At 40.8% G+C, this 24,251-nt stretch overlaps 1 protein-coding gene across 1 annotated transcript in view; it reads left to right on the top strand.

Moving 5' to 3' along the window:
- Positions 1 to 24,251, top strand: part of itgbl1 (integrin, beta-like 1) — a 78,838-nt gene that overhangs the window by 19,416 nt on the left and 35,171 nt on the right. Inside the window, exons 3-7 of the mRNA XM_050049066.1 lie at positions 4,363 to 4,509; positions 7,686 to 7,808; positions 9,209 to 9,349; positions 14,623 to 14,763; positions 17,369 to 17,515. Coding sequence (XP_049905023.1) covers positions 4,363 to 4,509; positions 7,686 to 7,808; positions 9,209 to 9,349; positions 14,623 to 14,763; positions 17,369 to 17,515 — 699 coding nt within the window. The remainder of the gene's footprint in view (positions 1 to 4,362; positions 4,510 to 7,685; positions 7,809 to 9,208; positions 9,350 to 14,622; positions 14,764 to 17,368; positions 17,516 to 24,251) is intronic.

The raw sequence follows: 24,251 nt of genomic DNA, 5'->3' as shown, positions 1-24,251 counted from the left end.
AGCGCTGCTCCAAATCAAACTCCTCCAGATGCACTTCCCCTCAGCATTACATAAGCTTAAGATGTTGCTTCCAATATGGACACATCATAGACAGATGATATGAACTAATCACGGGAGAACAACTCACTAATGGCAGCCTGTCCAAAATGACTAAAAGGTTTTTTTGTTTTTTTTTATTTCCCAAGGAGAGAGCGAGAGAAAAAAAGGAAAGTAGGGACCCACTGTGGAATGCAGTCCTTGAGCCATTACAGCCCATTAAATTGTTCATCTCTGCATTTTTATTTATTTTTTTGCTAGTACATATTTTGATGTGCTCTCACTTAGATATTCTGAGCTCCGCTGGGCAGTGTGCCTGTGTGGTGAGTCACCTAATGATTCCAGCGTGGGCTGCAAGGAGAAAAAGCCACTCATGTCTTTCCAAGTCTACTAGTAAAAGGCGATTTTGATTGGGACCCATTACAGCTCCCAAAGACTTCTCGCTGTAGGAGCAAGTGTTTCTATATTGCTGTTATGAAAAGGTATGATGAAGTCACCAAAGTTGACAACTGAATGTGGAGAACTGTAAAACACCGGAAGGATGAAAAGCGGGAGTTCCTCGTCGTGAGGGCAGCGCACACAGAGAATGAGTTATTACCTGAGACAGGACGTCTCCTAGATCTTTTCCACAGAACACAAGCTGACGTGTTGCCGTTTCACGCTCCGCAACCCACAGGGAGAGGAAAGCAAGGTGGGATAATTACTCTCTGAAATGAGTATCATGTTATGATGAACATGATCTAAACAAAGTAAGTGGGGGAATGTCATTTGGAGACTATTAAAATCAAGTGCGAGTAATAAATGAGCGCAGAGACAGTCTCAGAGAGTTTTTAGATTTGCAACACATAATGTATGTCTGGCATTATTGCATGGCTTATAATTGAAATTGCATAGAGTTCAAAGAATAGTCTGAAGTTGCTTCATATTAAGTGATAGAAGTGTTTTCTGCTCACGTAGAGGAAATTAGTTTTGGTACATGTATTTAACCAGTAATCACTCAAGATTGCTGAATTATTATGTTTGATACAAACCTATTTTCTTGTTTGTCTCCCTCTTTATATTACACTTTGTTTGTCATGTTAACTTCTAAACCAGATATTAGCCTGGCGTATGAGTCACCATCCTCTCCTCTTCAGCAGTTAATCATGGTAACACTACTTTACCTGTTATTACTGCCACTGATACTGGCACAAATGCACCCTCTCCTTCCGACCCCATTGGATGTATCCAGGCACTGGTCGCAGCCTGATTGGCTGGGTGCGCGTGTCCGTCGGGGGCGTGTAGGAAGGACCCTGACACCCCCAAACCACAGAGAATTACTGCTCCGGAAGCACCAGGAGAGATAAACTGTCGACAGACAGGCACCTTCCCACACACATAAACTTTCGCCCAGCAGACAAAGAGGGTCCATTTTATATGTCAGAGTGATTGTCAAGCGGAGATTAATGGGGGCTAGTGGGTGGCAGTGACTTTGTAATATTCTGCTGAATTAAGTTGGAGAGACTTTAATTCTGTTCTACAGCTATTGTGTGGTCGTACCCATCTGTAAAACTAAATGACAAATCCAAAAGTAAATGTCCTCTCTTATTCAGATTGACTCCGTGAGTCTGTGCTGAGGGTGTATTGAATAATCAAATAATAACCACAAAGCAATAAAAATAGTAACAACTGTGGTCTACAGTAGATTTTTTAATGTGACAATGATTCAAGAATAACTTCCTACTGGAAAAATTGTGTGGTTTTAGTGTGTCCAGCTCCTTTCCCACTGAACAACAAACCTTCAACTCCTACTAACATCTGGTTTTTGCCTTAAATGGCAAAGGTTACAAATCGGCATTAATTCCTGGGAAGAATGATTCTGCAGTAGTCACAGGTATTTATTGGGTCCAGCAACAACTGGCTTCGATCAGCAGTGATGGTAATATGATACCCAGATGGACCATGGGTGTATTATTAGATGTGGATACCAGACCACAAGATGATGCCTTTTAAAGGGTGCTCTCACACCTGCCCTGTTTGGTTCGGTTCAGTCGAACTCAATTTCGCTTGCCCCCTTCAAGACCTTCTTGAAGAGGTGGTCTCAGTCTGGATACAAACGAACTCCGGTGCGGTTCGTTTGTGGTGAGAACGTGTTCCGACCTGGATCTGAACCAACTGCAGTCACATGACACATTGTTTGGGTTAAACATGAGCATGTTACAGTCCTGGAGGATTATTAATGTGCACCTCCTCCTGTACTGCCTTAATATGCACATTCAGCACATCCAATGCATCAAAACATTGTTTTCTAGTTGGAGCCGCGCCTCGTTTTCAAACTGTATGGTTTGACTAAAATGAACAATGACAGCAATATAGTCCACGATGAGCAGCGCTAAAATCAACCTGCGTAGTTGTCCCTCCATTGTGACATTAGAAAGTGTCACATTTATCTTGCAAGTGTACTCTTCTTCAACGTTTGCTTTACTTCCTGGATTTTTCTCACATGGAAATTCTGACCAATCAAGAGCAGCTTTCTCACACAAGGCATTTGATCTGGTCCGCTTGTAAATGCTGCCGTGAGAACATGAACCAACTCTAGGCAATTATACAACTTTGTGACAAAAATAAGTCCCTGATTCGAACCAATGCAAGACAACTCTAGGTCTGAAAGCACCCTAAGTCCAATGAGAATTGCTCACCTGGCACAGCATAATTTTTGCAAGTAGGTATAGTTGTGGCTGGAACAGCTACACAACCTTCGCTCCTTAGTCCAGAATCGGAAGCCCACGATGAAAATGCTAACTTAGCATTTTGTTAGCTGAGAGGTGGTCAAGTTTAGGGTAGGGTTACATCTTGCTACTTAAAAGGTGAACTTTGTCTGTGTATAATGAATAAAATAGATTAATAAGGTGGATTTTTGCTACTTTGGCCTCATTTATTCACTACAATGTTGCATTGTTGCACCGTTAAAAAAAAAACGTTGAATTGATGGGTTTGTCCATGTGGACAATGTGGCTGCACCTACGCACTGCAATGATGCACCGCCATCTCTGTCTAAGCAGCACTGTAAAATCATTCCAAATTAGTTGGCACCCAGTTTAAAGAGAGACTCTATGATAACAGATATGATGAAAAAATAACCACAGTAACATTTTCACTGGTCTCCATGCTGCTGTCCACTGTTTACTACCCCTGTTTCCGGCGTGTTGGTGGCTTTGAACGTGACACACCAAAATAAAAAAGAAGGGTATTCTTGTCTACTGCAGAGCTATGTACATGGCTCTGGTCTACTGGCAATGGGAAAGTAGTCTATCGTCTTTTTAAAGCAGGTTTTCCAACATTTAAAAACCTGCATATATGCGCTAATGTGGGCGAAAAAGGGTCACTGTTTTAAGATGCTTAATCGGCTTTGATATGCCAACACAATCTCAAGATCATGACATTATTTCTAACCTGTTTGGAACAACACTGCAATGATATGGCATTTCAAACTTTTGTTCTTTTCTTTTGTTCTCAAAATATAGAACAGCCAGCAGAATGTGGATCCACCCTGAGCCTCTTTTTTTACAGTTTGTATAACAAATGTATAAAGGTGTTAGATTGCTTTATTGTCTCTGTGATGCAGCTTTCTTTGAAGCGCATTCTCCATATTCTTCTTTTCCTTGAATCTGTTCGAGTCCCCTGAGACATATCGATAATGAGAAGAGACAAGAGACTTGCCTGTTAATGACTGATGGATAGCCCTTGAAAAGGACACCACGTTTACGTGATGAACGAGTCAGGAGAATGATTGAGTGTGACATACAAGGCCCCTTGCCGCTAAATGCATTGGGAGCAACATTTATAATAACTTGTCAACAGCCTTCATTTGCATCATATGATTCCTCCTGTTTCTCATTTTGCTCAGTATGGCCATCAGAATGATGAGAATAGATGAGAAGTAGTGGCGCCAAACTACCCGTGTAGGTCCTCTGAACACTGAACAAGGCAACGCTCTCACTGAGTAATTAAAGGGACAGCTTTTATATCATCCTGAAATTTTGTGACAAAAGGAGCAGTATTGCAAATGAGTCTGCCTGCATGCTTACTACATGTACATATATGCAGGGAAATGTATATTTCATCTCCATCTTGAGACTGCATTTGGCCTGTCACAATAAATAGAAGCCAAGGGAGCTGAATTAATCCTAGAACTCCAATTCCTGTACTCTCCCGGTACTGCAAAGACTTCGTGGCTATATAGAATAACATTTGTGTGTCCTTAGTTTGGAGTCATTTGAAGCGCAGGCAATGAGCATGCTTTTCAGCATTGATAAACAGCATGTGGTGTGTTGTGTTTCCCTTTAGACCGAGGCTACTGTGACTGTGGGACGTGTGAGTGTGATGAAGGCTGGTTCGGCGATGCCTGCCAGTTCCAGGAGGAGTGTAACCTAACCGGCAAGAAGAGCAAAGAGCTTTGCAAAAACCCACAGGGGGTGGTATGCTCTAACAGAGGTACTGCGGCCACACACACATGTATACACACAATGCGTTTATACACAGTTGCAAGAAAAGAACACTCAAACATTAAGAAAACTCTGCATGAAACAGACAACCACACAGAATACACAACACTTACATAAAGTGGCATTTATGGTATTTTGCTTTTGGTACCACTTTCCAGTTATACAGTCTCTAATAAAGGTTTATAAAGTGTACAGTTATTGCTGCTTATAAATACTTTATAGGCTAGTAATACGCCATTAATAAAGACTTATTCTTGGTTATGAAACCTACTGACTTTTTTAACGACAGATCTGATTTATTACAAAGTCAGAAACTCATTGTTGATCCTGTACATTTTTTTATAATAAGCCATGAAGTCTGCAGTTTGAAAGCTTGTACGAGTTTGTCCTTGTTAATAGCTTATTACTGATCATTAAAATCATTAAAGGTATACTATGCAGGAATTGTTAGTTGCTGGTTGTAAACAAGTTCATATGGCCCCTCCTCCCTACATTGTGTGTGTGTTCACTGCAAGCTATTGTACTATTGTAGGAATGCTATATTTAATGTAGTGGAAAAGCCGAATAAACAAGCTAACCACTGGCGGGGCAACTTCCGGGCTGAAAGATGAAGCCAAGGAAAGATGAAGGATCCTTCAGTGGCTGAATTTCAAGGATGCTACGTCATCAAATCCCATGTAAGGACTGCTCCAATGTCAAGGATCCTTCAAATTCTACCAAGGACAGAGACCTTCATTCAGAGAATTCTCAAGGATGCATGTGTGTGTATCCTCAGCAGGTATAAAGTACCCACAATTCTTTGTGCACGATTTGCCGGAAGTGATGCGGGGACTCTGTAATGAAATCTGCGCCAGCGGAGCTCGACAGGATTTAGATAAATATGTCATTTATTTGGATTAATATCTCCAGGAGTTTTTATCGTACAAGCATAAAAAATAATGACAAAAACCTCATACTTTACACTTTCCAATATGTCCACTGCCGATAATGAGATTTTTAAAAGGGTTAGCTAAAACATAAAAGTTTTTAAGTTAATAATTTACAGCCATGATAGAGCGCTTTTTAAAAAGTATAATCCAGAAATATATTCACGTGACTCTGAAATCACTGCTTACATTTGTCCCAACTGTACAACAACATTAGCGAGTGCCAAAATTATCACAGTATCCTGAACTCCCCTCAGTCTGCTGAGGGTTACTGACACACACCTGGGGGCACTCATTAGCCTGTTCCAATGTGTGCTCACCGAATGCTAGGAAGAACTCTTCCCTTGCTTCTGTAGGGTACTATTTTCTGGTCCCAGTCATTAAATGCCTTGGATTACACAAATGTTTTGTGTGGGTCTAAATAATATTTTTTCATGTTAAGAGTTTGACAGTTTATTGTATGATTCTTCAGTTAAAGGCTGTGAAAACAACGTAATGAGAAAGACTACATGTCGCCTATGTGACGTCATGTCATCACACTTTCCCTCCACTTTTCAACTAACAGTGCTGCTGCTGCATCTTTTGTCACGAACTACGGAGCCATCAGATCAAGATGCCGGTGTGCTGAAACTTTCCATATGTCCAGACTTGTAGTGTTTTTCGCCATGCTTAAGGTTTTTGTCCTGTCCTTGGAAGAAGGCAGTGAAGTGTACCAGAGACACAGCCATGTTCCGAGTGCGAGTGGTGACGTATATCACACGTGTTGAGAGTAGCAAAGAGCTGTAGTCCACAAAGCGCTCTCACACAAAACCTAACAGTATCAAAATTCTTCCCGCTAAATTGTAGCCTTCTTTGCACGAAAAATATGTATTAAAAATTCACAAACAACATATGTGAAATTCACGGCACAATTCAAACGGGACCAGAAAATAATTTTCATTTAGCCATTGAAACACATTATGAGAAATCAATTTTTAAGGTCCCATGTACCGGAAACGGAAACACGCAACTTACGAGCTCTATTGCTGTTGGGAGAAATTCCTATGGATCAAAGTCCAACAGAAAACAGGCCAACAGGCATTGCTTTCCTTCAGTGCTCACTGAAGAAAGTGAAAGCCAACCCCTGTATCACTTTAATTTTGGAATGAATTTTGTCCTCTCGGTGTTTCGTCTTGCCATATTTGCGTTTTTTTCTGCACTGTATCTGCAGTTTTCATAGCTTCGATTTGATTGCGTGCTTCGACTACCTTATCGATACCTTTTTTAGAGCTTCGACCCTACCTACGCACTGTGCCCTTCGACATTCCAAACATAGCAAAGCAAAAAGGAAATAAGAAAATACAGGCAGAGGACAGGGTCTCTGCAGATAAATACACCGCCAACAACTTCTAGTATTATTTTAAGAAAAATTTTGCATAATATACCTTAAAGTTACAAATTATAAATCTCTTTAGACTTGATTTCTTTCAGTTAAGGTAGATACATGTAATCTCTTTGCTCTTATACACAGTATAAACAATCTCTTTCACTAACACAGGTACATTAATACATGTATGAATGAGCATCAATCGGAGGACTGACATCTTGAGTTAACAATACTTTAAGTATTGATAATTCAATGTGGCCTTAAACCTCACAAGCCAGAGCTTATTTGATGCACACACTCTCAGCTTGTGCCTTTCTATCTGTGGACACATGATTGAGCACTGGCACTCTGTGGACACAAGCTGTGAGGTGATGTCTGGAGTGATGTTGTTTTCCACACACTGACAGCCCCTTATCCACCTGGGCTTAACCTCACCACCGGCCCACAATGCCTCCAGCTAAATGAAGGATAAATGTATATTTGTGTGCCAGCGTGTGTGTGTCTGTGAAAGCATGCACTGTACAGTATGTGGCCTGTGTGAGTGTTTAGAAATGCAAATTTATTCATGGCATGTTGTGTAGCCTTCCGTCCCTATAGCGCGGCATTCAAAAGGCCCCAGCACACACATGCATAATCACACCTTCACCGCCCTCAGCAGTCAGACACCAGTCTAGACCCGATGCCACATGATGCACAGACGGTGCCTACTATGCACATCTGCAAACCAGCTGGGTTCTTGGTCTTAAAGTGCACGGCTCGAGAACGTACACACATCATTCCACCCGCGGCCAGCCACATACCATAAACACACACACACATGACCTTTTCCGACAAATAAGCTTAAGCTGTGTCTAAAGCTGTTATCTTTAATAGGCACCTGCCACTGTGGAAGCTGCATGTGCAACAATCAGGACAACAAGGGGCTGGTGACAGGAAAGTTCTGCGAGTGTGACGACAGTGAGTGTCTGGACGAGGACACTGGAGAGGTGTGTGGAGGTATGCCCTGCAGTCCCTGTGTCACCCACTCACTCTTCCTCCCCAGAAATGAAGAGGTGCCTTAGTTTAACAGGTTAATATAGGATTGTCCGTATTAGTCACTCTGCTTGACATAAGGAAACACATTAGCCTCATGTGTCCATGAAGGTTAATTTGAGGTTCGACCTGTTGACTTTAGCTTTCTGCATTTGATGGTGTTATACTCACCTGTTCCCCACAGGTTGTTCAGTGCCTGCTTGTTAATGTCAGTTTGCCATTATTAATTTCCTTTTGGAAAACAAATTTGTTGAGCAAGTCTCAAAGATGACAATTAAAAGCAGTTAATACAAATATTAAAATGTTAAATATGTTATTTTTTATCTGTAAAACATTTATGACATTTTGACTGAAGAAAATTCACCTGTTTTTTTGTTGTTTTTTTTTGGCAAAAATACAACAGTGTCCGCATTAAAGAAATACTTCACCCTCTAGATTATAATTTGCATTTTATTACTCACCCTGTGATGCATTGAATTCCTGAGGAAAAAAATGTTTTTCTCAAATGCCTGCGGTGAACGAAGAATCCAAAAACACAAAAAAAATTCTTGATAAGCAAAAGTAAATGGGGTCCATGTTTCAAAACAGCAAGATGCCCGTTTACAAACTCTCACACAACTTGTGCAGTATAATCCAAGTCTTATTTATCTAGTGGTATGCTCTGTGCTTCCAAAACTTTATGATGAGTAACTGAAACTTACCTCTGCTCTCTTCAAAGCCAGACTCCACTGACAAAAACAATCATTTTACCTTGCTGATCATGGGAGCTGCTGGTCTATTGCTGCTCATTGTGTACCCAGTTCAGACCAATGATTCCCGACGAGATGAAATTATTTTAGAATGTCAAAATGGCCGCAGGAAGAACGTACAAATTATATTCAACCACAAAATAAGCCTGAAAAGCTGAAATCAGAACAGAAGTACAGAGAGTTGTTGCATAGAGATGATACACCATCTCATCTAGTTGCATTGGTCTGAACCTGCAGGTTTTTAGAGCATTGCAGAGCGGCGTATTGCAAGTAGTTGCCTGTTTCAACTCGTCTCATCACGAATCTTTGATCTGAACTGGCCTTTAGATATTTTGTAATAATTTTGCTTGTTAAACTTGAAGTTATCAAGAACTTTCTTTATTTTTGGATTCTTCGTTCACCAGAGGCATGTGAGTTTTCTTCACAACATTACACAGGTTGAATAATTGATATGGTCATTTGGGGGTCAAAGTATTCCTTTAAAATCCTAAAAACTGGACACTTAAATGGGTAAGAAGGAGTTAATGTCAACATCTGTTTAACTGTCTGTCAGTCTGTAACACTGGGAGAGGTGAACTCATAAGCTGTTGCATGTGCATTCTGATCTGCTTCCAGGCCATGGCCAGTGTTACTGTGGAAACTGTTACTGTGCTGCTGGTTGGCATGGAGACAAATGTGAATTCCAGTGTGACATCAGCCCATGGGAAAGCAAGCGGAGATGCACCTCTCCAGATGGCAAAATCTGCAGCAACAGAGGTCTGTTAACAGATTCAGAGCCAGTACTGTATACAGTGTACAGTCTTCCGAGATCCTACTTTAAATTATTTCATGGTTAAGTTCCTACAGCAAAATTAGAAAGAATTTTTCCCAGCAGCCATTGTGCGGATATTTATTATCACTGATTCACAGGGCAATAAAACACTGTAATGATAAGTATTGCCAGGAAGCTCTGTAATTTGTAAATTGTCACTACAGCTTCAAACCCTATTACAAGCCACCTCATAATAGTGACAATTGCAATTGAATTGTGTTGCTAGGAAACAGGAAACAAACAATCTAAATGGGATGAGGTTCATTTCCTGTCTGTTATCTAAGGTCATTAAGAGGAGGATAAGATACTAGCTGTGACTCAATTCAGGGCCTGCAGCTTTCTAAGGCTGCATTTGAAGACTGATTACGTCACATCCGCGCAACCAAGGCTGTCCTATTTCGAAGGCTCCTTCAAATGTGGCCTTCTTTCCCAGAATTTGGAAGATGCAACGGATGAAGGCTTCATGGCACAGCCTATCCCTAGATGTATTATGCACTGGTGATGATTATATATCAAGTTAAGTTAACTAACAGTTGTTGACTAGCTAATGGTTAACTGTTGTTAGCATTACTATTAGCTAAAAGCACACGGCTTAAACGATCTTAATTAAATAAGTTTACCTGAAAACAGTCCATTAGCGTGAAATAGATCAAACGGCGGTGTCTCCGGCAGTGAATCATCTCCTCAAGCATCAAATAAAAATGTATATATATATAATAACACTCTCTGGATCCATGATTTAGGGCTAACTAACTTACTAGCTAACTCCTTCTTTCGCCAAGCACAGCTGGTTGCCAGGTAACAGGAGTGCCACTGGGTCTGGGCGAGAACAACTGGCGATGCAACCAAGAAATCCTCCGCAGACCTGATTGCCCATTTCGGAGACCACTCAGTTTGACTGATGCAGTATTCAAAGGCACGTGGCCAACGTTGTCCGCAAAGGCCGTGTCCGTCAAAGGGTGCAGTCCCTGAATTGAGACACAGCTACTATCCCAGGAGTAGTGAACCACTGGGGAGGAAACGAATGGAATTAATACTCTAGATATATTAATATAGATTTAAATAAATGTTGATTGATCTGTCATAGTTTCCAGCGTTTGTGACAAGAGAACCGAACAGTTCAGCGTGACTTCTGCTGTCACAGATGAAAAAGAGTCACCTCTGACGTTCACCTTCGATACTGAGAGTGAAGAAAGAGATGGAAACATAGAAAAAAAACAAGCAGGAGGAATACAGAGGAAAAGAGAAAGAAGACTGGTTTAAGAAATCCTCATGTAAATTCCCTGAAAGTCATCAGAGCTTGGCAGACCGGGGAGCCAGAGAAAAAGCTTCACTAACCTAGCTCAAGTGATCCTGCGGGATTTCAGTAAAGCTCTCTAAAATTAATTACAGTGGACTGGCTAAGGGCTGGCTAAGTGGTAGGGCTAAATGGTAGGCTACATGGACAGAGCCCCATGATTTATGGTTAAGTGCACAGCTGACACAGCATTAACAACCATCCACTGTGTTCGTGGTGTAGTAGCCCATTGTACTCCTCTTTAGTATGGAAAAGGGCAGTGAAAGGCTTCACCATCCCAAGAGCTACCAGATAACCGAACAAAGGAAATATGACTGCAATTAAAAGGGAGTTCATCTCAGTTTAAATCAATTTATACACATTTTTTTCCGGCTTGCTCCTTTAACTCGACAGCATTTTCTGAGTCTTTTTAAAGTACCTGTTATCAATTGAATTATTTATCGATCCCTTTTTGATACATTGTTGGATTGTGGAAAAAGTTGCAGGTTTTATAGCTTTAATTTAGTTTTCTTGCTCACTTTGTTGAACAAAAGCCAATCTCAGAACCAACTGATGGTAAGCCTCTGGGGGCAATGGCCAAATACAAACAAAACCGACCGCAGTTTGTGTCCCATGTGAAAGTCACAGTTGTTGAAATGCAACTTTACATAGTTTACATACGGTTGTCGAGCACTGACGTCACTCATGATTAGGGCTGTCAACGAATATTCTAAATTCAAATTTAAATTCGAATTTGAAAAAAAAAAATGGACCTTCGAATGTGAAAATTGATATTCGATTGTGGAGACAAAAAAAACACCACCACAGCTGTCCTCTTTGCGAGTGGGCGTTGGCCTGGGCCGCTGCACTGAACGCACTGCATAGGCCACACTGCCCGCATAAGTGCTGCAAAGCGCAGTGCACCGAAATTCTCGCGCAAGCCGGAGCACTTCCATTCACATCAGACGTGCATTTCTCCACGCTGGTCGACAAGCGGTTCTGCTCCCAGATAATTGTTTTATGTGTTTTAATGTGTAGGTATGTAAATGTTTTCAAAGACGTTTATGTTGAAATAAAAATACCTACAATGTTTCCTTGTATTAATACATATACAAGTATGTTTCCTTGTATTAGTTTGCCCTCTTGTGGACATAATGCGAAAAAAAAAAATTCGAATGGTTCAAACCTATGAGTTATTTTTAGAAGGAATATTCGAATGTCATTTTTGAGCAATTTTGACAGCCCTACTCGTGATGTATTTACGTTACATTACATGACGTAACAAACTTATTTATTTTAATCCAAAACATGATCTTTATTCTGAACCTAACCATGAATATTTCGCAATATTAATACATGTTACAATATGTTTAAAGTGTGTGACAAATAGAGACGCTAAAGGGTGCCCTGTGCATAACTATCAGACGACAAGGGGCGTGACAAAGCATCAGTGTTTGACGACCTGGGAATGAGAAAGGGTTGTCTCTTTGAACACATTCTCACTCCGGCCTCGTCACATATTGACGTTTAGTTACGGACTTTCCACGTCCCGATACAACGTAAAAGGTAGCCTGGTTGTTGAAGTTCTGGGACGCCGTGTCAAGTTCTGCCTGTTACATGCATTGTCTTCTTTCAAGATACACTTCTGTTTTTTACAGAAATTTACATTTACATACAGTCTCTTTCAAAATAAACGCACTACGGCATTACAACACCACAAATTGACGTTTTTTTTTCCTCCAACAACTAACGCACATAGTTAGGTTTAAGAAAAAAGAACAAGGTTTGGCTTTATAATCTTACGGGGCGGGAACACAGCTCTCCTCTGTGAAAGTCGGTGTTTGTTGGACCCATCCACCACCACTCCTGCCCACCCCACTCGGACTTTCGTCTCCTTTACTTTTGTTCTTGTCGTGCCGTGTTTCCGCCGACACCACCGAGATGCGTATCATGCCAATGTTAAAGGACGGCTTTTTTCGTCAGTGTCTGACGCCGTAAGTCACTGCCCAAGCGCTGTATTTTGACAACTTCAGAGTGAGACTGGGTTGTCTCTGGAGCCTATCCCAGCTGACATTGGGCGAGAGGCAGGGTACACCCTGGACAGGACGCCAGACTATCACAGGGCTGACACATAGAGACAGACAACCATTCACGCTCACATTCACACCTATGGGAAATTTAGAGTCACCAGTTAACCTGCATGTCTTTGGACTGTGGGAGGAAGCTGGAGCACCTGGAGGAAACCCACGGTGACACAGGGAGAACATGCAAACTCCACACAGAAGGGCTCCCACACCCCGAGATACGAACCCCTCACTCTGGGGTCCAACAAACATCCCTCTTGCTGTGAGGCAACAGTGCTAACCAGTATACCACCGTATCGCCCACACACAACTGAAATTGCTGTATTGCAACTGCTGCACACACTTTCCCTTGGGATTATTAGATTTTATCTTAAATTACTTGAGATAACTGATACACTTGTCAAAATGCAACACATCTGTACTGTAAAACTGTTTAAAACATCTCTTTCGAACATGCCAACAGATGTTAAAGCACATTGTTAACAGTGTGACCTTTGCTCAGAATATCATAAAGCCCTATTTTACCCCCTCCAGTTTAGTAAAATATGCCAACATATTTCAGCATCGTTCCCCATTCAAGTGCAACGCAATTTTCAGAAGTCAGACAATTTGGCGCTGATTATAATGGGAACAATTCTCAATTCCCATCCCTATATGGCATGTAGCCATTTTGCTCTGAATTAATCCTCCTTTAAAGCATTGTGAAGATAATTCCTGGTGATTATATGAGACGGATCAAGGAAGATGATTACATAAGAGGGTTGATTTGATTTCATCACCCTGTATAGATGTAGCGATGTGAAGTGTTTTGCACAAGAATGTGAAATATCTTCTCTCTCTCCTTTACTTAGCTCAACAGTAACCTTTATCTCCCGCGCCGCTCACACTCTGAAATGAATGAGTGAAGGATTTGACAGACAGTAGATTACTCTGTTTCATTCCAACAAACTGACGACCCCTTCCATCTGTTGGGTTCACCTAGCCTCCTCAGTTGGGCTAATAATACACTAACTGGCGTGCTGTCAAAATGATAACAGCCACATAATGCTGGAGGCTAAATACGTGCATCTATACATGATTTTTTGATCAAAACAATTTGACTCGGAGATAATACGGTTGCATGACGCACAAAGAGGGGAATGATTCCCTTTTGTGTGTCGCTTTTTAGCTGGAAACAGGGCTTTAGTCAAACACTGTCTGAAAATACAGAACATAAATGCGCTCTCTAATGGAGTCCTGATTTTATAGAGCGTTTACAGAACATTTCTGAACAGTAACTAGTACAGGTGGTGTAATCTGCTCCAGTGAAGCCAGGCTGGGACATTTGCGGCAGACATTAAAGTGCATGGCTCTATAAATCCAGGGCTCCAGGGTTATGACGGTGGTGAGGGAGACTGAACCTTGGGCCAAGGGCCAGACACGCGCCAGCCACAGCCCACAGGCTTGCCAGCTGGCCTGGCTCCCCTGGGGTTCCCCGTGCTCTGTCACTGCTGATAAGAGAAAATGGGATTTCCACTGGCTGCTGCTCAGCTGATGCCCCGGCTAAGATGTAAAACAAATGCGAAGGAGACAGACAGATTCGTAGATAAAGGACGGAAAAAAGAGACAGAAGGAGAAGTTGTATTTATCCTGTTGGCTGCAGCCTGAAGTAGATAACTAAATCCTCCCACCCCCACCCACATCTGTGTGAAAAGCTCTCCCCCTGTTCATCATGTCATAATCAGTAAGTTATATTTAGCATTGCTTTGTTTGTCTTGATTTATTTGGACTGAATGACTCTAAAAAGAAAACTTACAAAAGAGCATTAATACAATGTGAATTAACGGTATGTGTGTATGTGCTGTTGTGTTGTGTTTAGGGACCTGTGTGTGTGGGGAGTGTAACTGCTATGATGTAGATCCCTCTGGCGACTGGGGAGATATTCACGGAGACACATGCGAGTGCGACGAGAGGAACTGTCATGCAACCTACGACCGATACACGGATGACTTCTGCTCAGGTCAGAATGCTGTTTTTGGATTCACACAACTGTATGCAACACACTGACAGAAATCCTGAGTCCTCTTAAAGATAATTAATAAGTGGTTGAAGATTTGGGGAAATGTGTTGTTGTTTTTTTTGCTTTCTTGCCTAGAGTTGGATGAGAAGATCAATATCACTGTCATGTTCTTGCCCTAATATGCAGCTGGTTAGCTTTAGCTTAGCATAAAGACTGAAAACGGGGGGAAACAGCTAGTCTGGGTCTTTAAAAGGGTAACAAAATCTGCCTACTAAAGACTCAAAAATAGCATGCATATCCAAAAACGATAAATACTTGGTGCTGGACAGAAGAACAAATACAAAAACAGGTCCGTCCATCAGAAACTGCTCGTTTTGGAAATTTCAATAGTATCACCACGTGTGACGTTTCGGGCACCCAAAGGAGCAGTTTCTGGTGTGCTCATTTGTTTCTTTATTATTGTATTTTAACAAAATCTACCCACAAATAAGTGTATGAATGGCAAAACTACATTTTTGCAGTAATTTCATGGAGCCTCAGATGGTTGTAGTACAGGGGTCTTCATTGTTTTTCAGGCCAAGGACCCCTTAGGTCAAAGAGAGGTGTAGCAGGGACCCCCTACTACATATATTGTATAAAACTGAGTTTCCTTATGTTTGCGCTTTCACCTGTGGTTTCTGAGGTGAAAGGTATGGCAGAGTCACTTGCTCGAAAAGTTACAAACGATCAACTTTGGCTCTCAGGAATGTCTGTACACTGGGAATAATAATATGATTTAGTGTAACCTTGCTCACATGATTCATGGGTAACAGTTAGCCCATCATTAATATTGTGTAAAGTATATTTTTTAATGAATAGATTAATGTTAATGTATATTAACTATAACTAATCAAAATCAAATTATCAAATGCTAATTTTGCGGCCCCCCTGCAGTAACTTTGGGGACCCCCTAGGAGTTTTGGACCCCTGTTAAAGACTCACAGTCTAGTGCAGCAGTCGGCAACCCTTACTATCAAAGGAGCTATTTTTGACTAAAAATAATGAAAAAAATCTACATCAACAAGGTGGCTATTTATCATTTGGTACTTTAACTTTCCAGAGCTGGCTGCACATTTTTGCAAGTGGAGAATGTAAGAATTTTCCTAGGCCTTAAGTTTGATTTATAAAAATTAAAATGTCAAAAACATAATTATTCATTTCCATATAATTGTTTTTGTAGAGGTGCTGTTCAGCAGATTTTGTTACCTTTTGATAGAGCCAGACTAGTTATTTACTGCTGCTTCCAGTCTTTATGCTAAGCTAAGCTAAGCTAAGTGGTTGCTGGCCCCCAGTTAGCTCACATATTTAGCCACTGTCTGTATATAGGCGTGATATCAGTCTTTTAATCTAACTCTCTGCACAACAGCAAACAGGCATATCCTCCTGAGACCCTGTGTCCTCATACGAAGACATTTTGGGTTTACTGGACACTTCATTTTACTTAACTTAGACCTGTTGTCCTGGTTCATGGACACATTTGTGCCATCTAGTGGCAGTAAGACCACAATACACCAATCCATGTAAAAAGACAAGATGGCAGCCATCTCTGCCAAGTCAGTATGCGGCTGATCCCAATACAAAAGTGGACAAGGTACAAAACCATCTAATGTTTGAAACTTGATTATTTATTATTAATAATGATTTATTTTGATATGACAACAAATTTGACCAATCTCAGCAATGGCAACAAGCTAACACGCTGTCAAATAGGAAGTACTTGATTGAAGACATAAGGAATTTGTTGAGGGACACTGGGACTTTATTATCGTCACATTTGAGGATATAGGAACTTTATTATTGTTGACGATGTTATTTTTTTTTAATACTTATCAGGTCCTACTAATCTCAGATAGCTAGGAGAAATTACAAATGGGAGCCAAACAAAACTTCGGAACTCAGGAGGATATTTCTCCAAATAGCAAACTTAACTGGACAACTGGTTTATACAATGCACAGCTATAACTGTCCATGTCAGTACCATGTATTGTCTTACCTTTGATAACTGCAGTTCCTCGCACACTAACAACGACTTTCAATCTGATTGTAACCCTCTGGTGCAAGTTCAAAGCCATGAAAGTGAACTTCCTATAAAACTTAACTATAAACTAGGGAAGGGTGGGAATGACCTTTTCACTGGATTAATGAACAAAATATGATGGATGCTACCACTGTGCTTACTAGTAATTTATGCACCAGAAAATGTATGTGAGCATCTGAGCATATGCACAGTTCACAGTTCTTTGGTGCATACATTCATGTATAGTATAGGTATAACTATTGGTGGTCACCCAGCAGCTAAGACGAGGCTAGACAGTCGAAGCTTGTTTAGCCGATGTTCACTATAGCCTCCTTCATCTTCTCACCTCCAGCATGTGCTGCCTCTTGTTTATTTTACTGCCTCTCTTGCTCCCCCTTTGTCCTCTTTTCTGCTCCATAACCTCACCACGCTGCTCAGTTCCCACTTCACTCAGAGCTGTTTTTAACCCTTCAGTACACTTATTAGAATTTTCCTCCACTTTGTCTCACCTCTCTGCTCCGTCCACCTCTTCCTCTTCACTCTTGGCAGGTCACGGCCAGTGTAACTGTGGCAGGTGCGACTGCAAGGAGGGATGGGCCGGGAAGAAGTGTGAGCATCCTCTGTCCTGCTCGCTGTCTCTGGAGAGCAGTGTGAAGAAGTGTCGAGGAACGTCCAATTTGCCCTGCTTCGGACGAGGTACCTGGTCTTCCCATCCGCTCCTGTTGCCATGGTGACTGCAGCAGGCCTGTATTCTGTCCTCACCTCTTGGCGTAAAATAGGCCATTTCCAGTGTTTCACATCTCTTAATCCATCCTTAAGAGGGCTGTAAAGACACCAGGGTGCCCGGCAATCAAACCTGATAGCATCTTCAAACAAGCCCTGAAATGAGACACGTCCACTCTGTGCGTTTACCGTGTCGAATATGATAAACATGAATGTATTTGCGGGTTTGTATTACTGCTTGTAAATGTGTGCTAGTTCTTTGTAGGTCTTTGTTTAGTTAAGCACTCATACATATGAATACATGTGAGATTAAGGTGCACTGTTTGCCTGCAACAGTGTAAGCCAGTGCCGGAACAGCTCTCTCAATAGAATAAGCCGTGGGTTGATGTGTCTAGATTTATTACACTGCACTGTATGCTTCATTAGTGGCCCTTCTGGACAGAGGAAGCTTGTTTTCCTGGAGCCTCCAAATGTTAGGCCTAATACTAATATTAGATCAGATACTGAAGCAAAACTGGAAGCCTGTACTAAGAAAAACAAAAGTCCAGGTTGTGCTCCCCTTGTTGTCCCAGTCATGCACCCTTGAGTCTGTTGATTGATGATAGTGAGGTGAAAGTGGGGGAACAGATTCACCAGGAACAGTAGTGTATATTTTCGGCCTAGAAAACCCAATACGCTTCAGAGGCTGTTTGTGTTTAACTCATGCAATATCTGCCTGTTGTGTGTGCATAGAGAAATATTCAAATACAGCTTCTATGCATATGACGTCATACATTGGTGCGCTGTCCACATAGAAGGCACGCAACTAGAGGCAAAAACTAACAACACTGTATAAATGCCAATGATTTGTGCTGTTTACGGCTGTTCCTATCAATCCAAAAGTCCCAAAAGTAGTAGGATGTAAATTCAGAAACAGCGGCAGATGTGGATCAAAAACCTGTCTCTTCAGTCTAGAGTAGGGTCAACTAATGTCAAATATAATGTTAAAACTTTTAAACTTGCCTCGAGTTAGATGCAACAACAATTTGCTGTGACAACTTCTCCATGTTTTTAGACACATGCCAGATTTTTAATGGCGTTTAACCAGACCTCTGGCAACATTTGACCTAGTAGGTAGGAAATAGTAGCTAAAGTTAGCCACCGTTAGCTAGCAACAGTAGCCTGTCAGTGGTGCATCCATGCATCGAATTGAAATATAAAAGACAGCTACACCTAAGCACATTAACTCACTGTCCAAAAACAAGATGGCAATCATTTCAGTTGTGGATCTGATCGTACACAAAACAGTTGCAGTCCACTAGACTCTTGTATGCTGTCATTGGCTTGCCATGTAACATCAGTAACGTTAGGAGGTCTTGAGGATGAGGTCATTTGTAACAACACCGGGCAAATCGATAAAGTTGATGGCAAAATTACTTTTCTTTCTTTTGTATTATAGCCGACATGAGTTTCAATTTTCTGATGATACGTGCTGCCTGCGAGTTCATCTAGCTATTTTATGTAGTCATGTTCCTCTATTTCTAGGTCACACAGAATATTTATAAGTTCCTGCCCTCCATTTGAGTCTTACTATTGTAGTAATCACGATTGCAAACAAGCTATTGCCGAATCCTGACCTGTGCACAGAATTAAACGACACTGCCTCCTCCCATTTTCTCTTGCTCGTTTTAAAGGAGTTGAAGTAACCAAAACTACTCTAACTTTGGCATTAATGTGTATGTAGGTTTATATAGGACCCTACCACTCACTGTGGGGAAGTCAAGTGAGAAATCATCAGAAAAAGGAGTGTGCAGTGATCTCATTAATAGTTGACCCATGCTTGTTTTTTGGATAAAAACAAATATCTGTAATAAGAGAACAAAAGCTTGCAGGTAATCAGTGTGAGCCACCATCTTGCTACTACTATTTACTGCTTTGGTCTGAATCAGGGACTAATTTTGTCACAAAGTTGTATAATTGCCTAGAGGTGGTTCGTGTTCTCACGGCAGCATTTACAAGCGGACCAGATCAAATGCCTTGTGTGAGAAAGCTGCTCTTGATTGGTCAGAATTTCCATGTGGGAAAAATCCAGGAAGTAAAGCAAACGTTGAAGAAGAGTACACTTGCAAGATAAATGTGACACTTTCTAATGTCACAATGGAGGGACAACTACGCAGGTTGATTTTAGCGCTGCTCATCGTGGACTATATTGCTGTCATTGTTCATTTTAGTCAAACCATACAGTTTGAAAACGAGGCGCGGCTCCAACTAGAAAACAATGTTTTGATGCATTGGATGTGCTGAATGTGCATATTAAGGCAGTACAGGAGGAGGTGCACATTAATAATCCTCCAGGACTGTAACATGCTCATGTTTAACCCAAACAATGTGTCATGTGACTGCAGTTGCTTCACATCCAGGTCGGAACACGTTCTCACCACAAATGAACCGCACCGGAGTTCGTTTGTATCCAGACTGAGACCACCTCTTCAAGAAGGTCTTGGTTTGGTTGTTTTGGTGCACACCTGAGTGTGATTGCCGTGTTCACACCTGCCCAAATGAACCGCACTTAGGGGGTAAACGAACTTGAGTTCAATTGAACCGAACTGAACACTGCAGGTGTGACGGCACCCTTACATTCTCGTGCAGGAGTAAAAATTCCACAATCTTAATATTATTAGTTGAGTGAGGCCAAAAAATGTTTTAAACAGGAGGGGGAAACATGCAGTCAGTCCACTAACTGCTCACCTACTACATCCATTGATGCACAAATTTGTAATTAAGATCACACTGAACTACTACACATGTACACAGCCCAGAGCCTCTCAGCCAAAGTGGGGAGAACAAATTCTCACCTTTTGCAAAGCTGCGCTGATTAATCTTAACAGGCAGTGGACATAAACGCCCCTGGCCACGTCTGCAATATTCTGTATTAAACTGGAGTATCATAAAACTAATTGGGTGAAGTGAAATCACATTCTGAGCCAAGTAATCCCAAAAAGTATTTCGATTCAAGTTCCAATAGAAGTTTGACTGCTGCTTCAAGTATAGTTGTTGTGTGATTGGATGTAACGAGGAATGACAGCCAGTGGTGCTTTCATCCACTCCGCTATGGGAGGGGTTCACATTTATATAAATAATTTCCTACTTGAAATAAGATTAGTCGCAACTTAATTCATCAATAGAACTGCCAGACAGCAAAATGCAAAGCCAAAATGACGGTGCAGCTTTGCCAAACAGCCGCTGTGCCTACGTCCAGAGGTAACAATGCACAATGCTCACGTTACTGTTGTTCCTGGAATGACTGACAACCCGCATTGTTCCAAAGTACGCTATGGTCATTTTTTAATAAGATAAATTGTCTAGTAGCTATGCAGAGCACACTGAGAAGTCTTCTGAGGCATCTCCTGTACCGGTGTTTTACACTGATGCAGCAACCTTAATCAATCAGCTTCACAGTGCTGTATGGTGCATTGTTCACTGCACAGCTTCTACATTCATTTTGCTCATTTTTGTAATTTTCTGGGGAATACCTTTCAGTGCTCCTGCACTTCAGAGAGGGAGGACACAAAGGAAAGGTACAGTACAGAGTGCTGAGTTCTGTCGGCAGCACAGTGACTCAACTTCATAATATAGTCGGCAGTGGGCGTTAGCACCAGGAGCACAACCTGCTTGGTGTCGGGATTTTGTGGATTTATCAGGGGTTAATGTGAAGCATTGATTTCCTGTTTCACTGGACTGTGGAGGAAGTCACTGGGGACTCTGCAGCGTTTCAGCTGTGTTCCAAATGACAAGAGGGCATATGTGGACTGTAGCCTACTGTACATCATTATAGTGGCCATAGCATGGGCCTTTAAAACACAATGGGCCCTTGGGCACAGATATGCAAAGGGCCCTTCCACCTCTTCTATATAGGAGCAAGACACACAGATTTAAGTGATTTGTGGTTGTTTGGTGTCTTTTTTGGTTGCTTTGTTGTCGGTCAGTGACTCTTTGTAGTCATTTTTTGTCTCCTTGTGATTCCTTTATGTCTTTTTATAGACATTTTGTGTCTCTCTGTGGTTGTTTAGTGTCTTTTTATAGCAGTTTGGCTGTCTCTGAGATAATTTGTGTCTTCTAGGGTAATTTTTTTGTCTCTTTAAAGGTACTTTTGTGTCATTTTTGGTTGTCTTGTGTCACTTTATAGTCATTTTGTGTCTCCTTGTTGTTGCTTTGTGTCTTTATCTATCTCTCTTTTTTTTCTTTCCCTTTTTCTCTGGTCTCAGGCTCAAATGTTTACCATGTACTTTGCAAAGTAACTAACAGCTCTTGGAAAATAGCTCTACAGCACTTTAATTTCTAGTGTTTTACATCTACTACTGTCATCTGTCAAAACTGATCACAACTACAACAAGATCTATGTACTGGACTCTGCATTGCTACAGGCTTACACACTATCCACACACCCCATACAGCCCCCTCCCCCGTCTGCTTGTTACCTGGTTGCACCCAGAAACAAGGCGTAAAGCATATACATACTTAAGGCACTGGAGGCAATATGATGTGTGCAATACTTCTGTTATGTGTCGCTGGCCGACTCTATACTGCAACGATAAGACTGTTATGTGTTTTAATGTATCAAATACTGTAATTGTATATTTTATGTGTAATGTATTGATTTTATACTACCTTTTAGGAACTATGCTGATAAACATCTGGCAGGGGGACTACCAATGTAAATCAGCCCCTGGCTGCAATTGGGTGCATCTACATTTTCTTTTTTTCTTCTCTTTAAAAGGAATGTTTATTGATGTACACTGTCCCTTCTTAAACAAATAAACATTATTGTATTGTATTGTATTGTATTTTTGTAGGCATTTGGCTATCTTTGAGGTAACTTTGAGTGTTATGGGGTAAATTTGTGAGTCTTTGAGTTAATTTTGTGTCTTTTCGGTAGTCTTTGGTCATTTTATAATAATTTGGTGTCTCCTTTCAGTTGTTTTGTGTTGCTTTGTAGTCATTCTGTGTCTCCNAATTTGGTGTCTCCTTTCAGTTGTTTTGTGTTGCTTTAATTTGGTGTCTCCTTTCAGTTGTTTTGTGTTGCTTTGTAGTCATTCTGTGTCTCCTTGTGGTTGCTTTGTGTCTCTTTGTAGGCATTTGGCTATCTTTCAGGTAACTTTCTGTCCCTTTGAGATAATTTTGTGTTTTGTGGGGTAATTTTGTGGGTCGTTTTTTTTGTGTGTGTCTTTTTGGTCATCTTTTATCGCTTTGTAGTCATTTGGTGTCTCCTCTTGGTTATTTTGTGTCTCTTTGTAGTCATTTGGTGTCTCCTCTTGGTTATTTTGTGTCTCTGTAGTCATTTTATGTCTCCTTGTGGTTTCTTTGGTGGATTTTTTGGTTGTAATGTGTTGCTTTGTTGTTAGTCTGTGTCTCTTTGTGGTTGTTAAGTGTCTTTTTTGGGTGTCGTGTCTTACATCGTAGTCATTTAGTGTCTCCTTGTGGTTGTTTTGTGTCTCTTCGTAGCAGTTTGGCTGTCTTTGAGGTAATTTGTGTCTTCTAGGGTAATTTTTTTGTCTCTTTAAAGATAAGTTTGTGTCATTTTTGGTTGCCTTGTGTCAACTTGTAGTTATTTAGTGTGTCCTTGCTGTTGCTTTGTGTCTTTTTATAGGTATTTGGCTATCTTTAAGATAACTTTGTGTGTCTTTGTGGTAATTTTGTGTCTTTTTTGGTTGTCTTTGGTCATTTTATAGTAATTTGGTGTCTCCTTTTGTTGTTTTGTGTCGCTTTGTAGTCATTTGGTGTCTTCCTTGTGGTTGCTTTGTGTCTTTTTGTAGGCGTTTGGCTATCTTTGAGGTAACTTTGTGCATTATGGGGTAAATTTGTGAGTCTTTGAGGTAATTTTGTGTCTTTTTTGGTTGTCTTTTGTCGTTTTATAGTAATTTGGTGTCTCCTTTTGGTTGTTTTGTGTCTCTTCATTGTCATTCTATGTCTCCTTGTGGTTGCTTTGTGTCTTTTTGTAGGCATTTGGCTATCTTTAAGGTAACTTTTTTGTCTCTGAGGTATTTTTGTGTTTCATGGGACAATTTTGTGTGTCTTTGAGGTAATTTTGTGTCTTTTTGGTCATCTTTTATCGCTTTGTAGTCATTTTATGTCTCCTTGTGGTTTCTTTGGTGGATTTTTTGGTTGTGTTGTGTTGCTTTGTTGTTAGTCTGTGTGTCTTTGTGGTTGTTTTGTGTCTCTCTGTAGCAGTTTGGCTATGTTTGGGGTAATTTTGTGTATTTCTGAGATAATTTTGTGTCTCATTGAGGTAACTTTTATGTCTGTTTTGGTTGTCTTGTTTCTCTTTGTAGTCATCCTGTGTCTCCTTGTGGTCGTTTTAGTGTCTTTTTGTAGGCATTTGGCTATCTTTTCATTTAATTTTGTGCCTTTTTTTTTTCTTGTGTCTCTTTTTGTTCATTCTGTGTCTTCTTGTGGTTGTTTTGTGTGCCGTTTTAGGCATTTTCTGTATCCTTGTGGTTGTTTAGCATCATTTTGTAGGTGTTTGGCTTTCTTTAAGATAATTTATGTGGTCATTTTGTGTCTTTTTTGGATGTCTTGTGTCTCTTTGTATTTATTTTGTGTCTCCTTGTGGTCGTTTAGTGTCTTTTTGTAGGCATTTGGCCTTTTTTGAGTTAAATTTGAGTTTTAATAAGATCATTTTGTGTATCTTTGAGGTAGTTGTGTCTTAGGGGATAATATTGTGCCTTTTTTG

This window comes from Epinephelus moara, chromosome 7, assembly GCF_006386435.1.
Source record: "Epinephelus moara isolate mb chromosome 7, YSFRI_EMoa_1.0, whole genome shotgun sequence".
Lineage (NCBI taxonomy): Eukaryota > Metazoa > Chordata > Actinopteri > Perciformes > Serranidae > Epinephelus > Epinephelus moara.
Note: the sequence above shows the minus strand (reverse complement) of the source record. Positions and strands in the feature narration are given on the sequence as shown.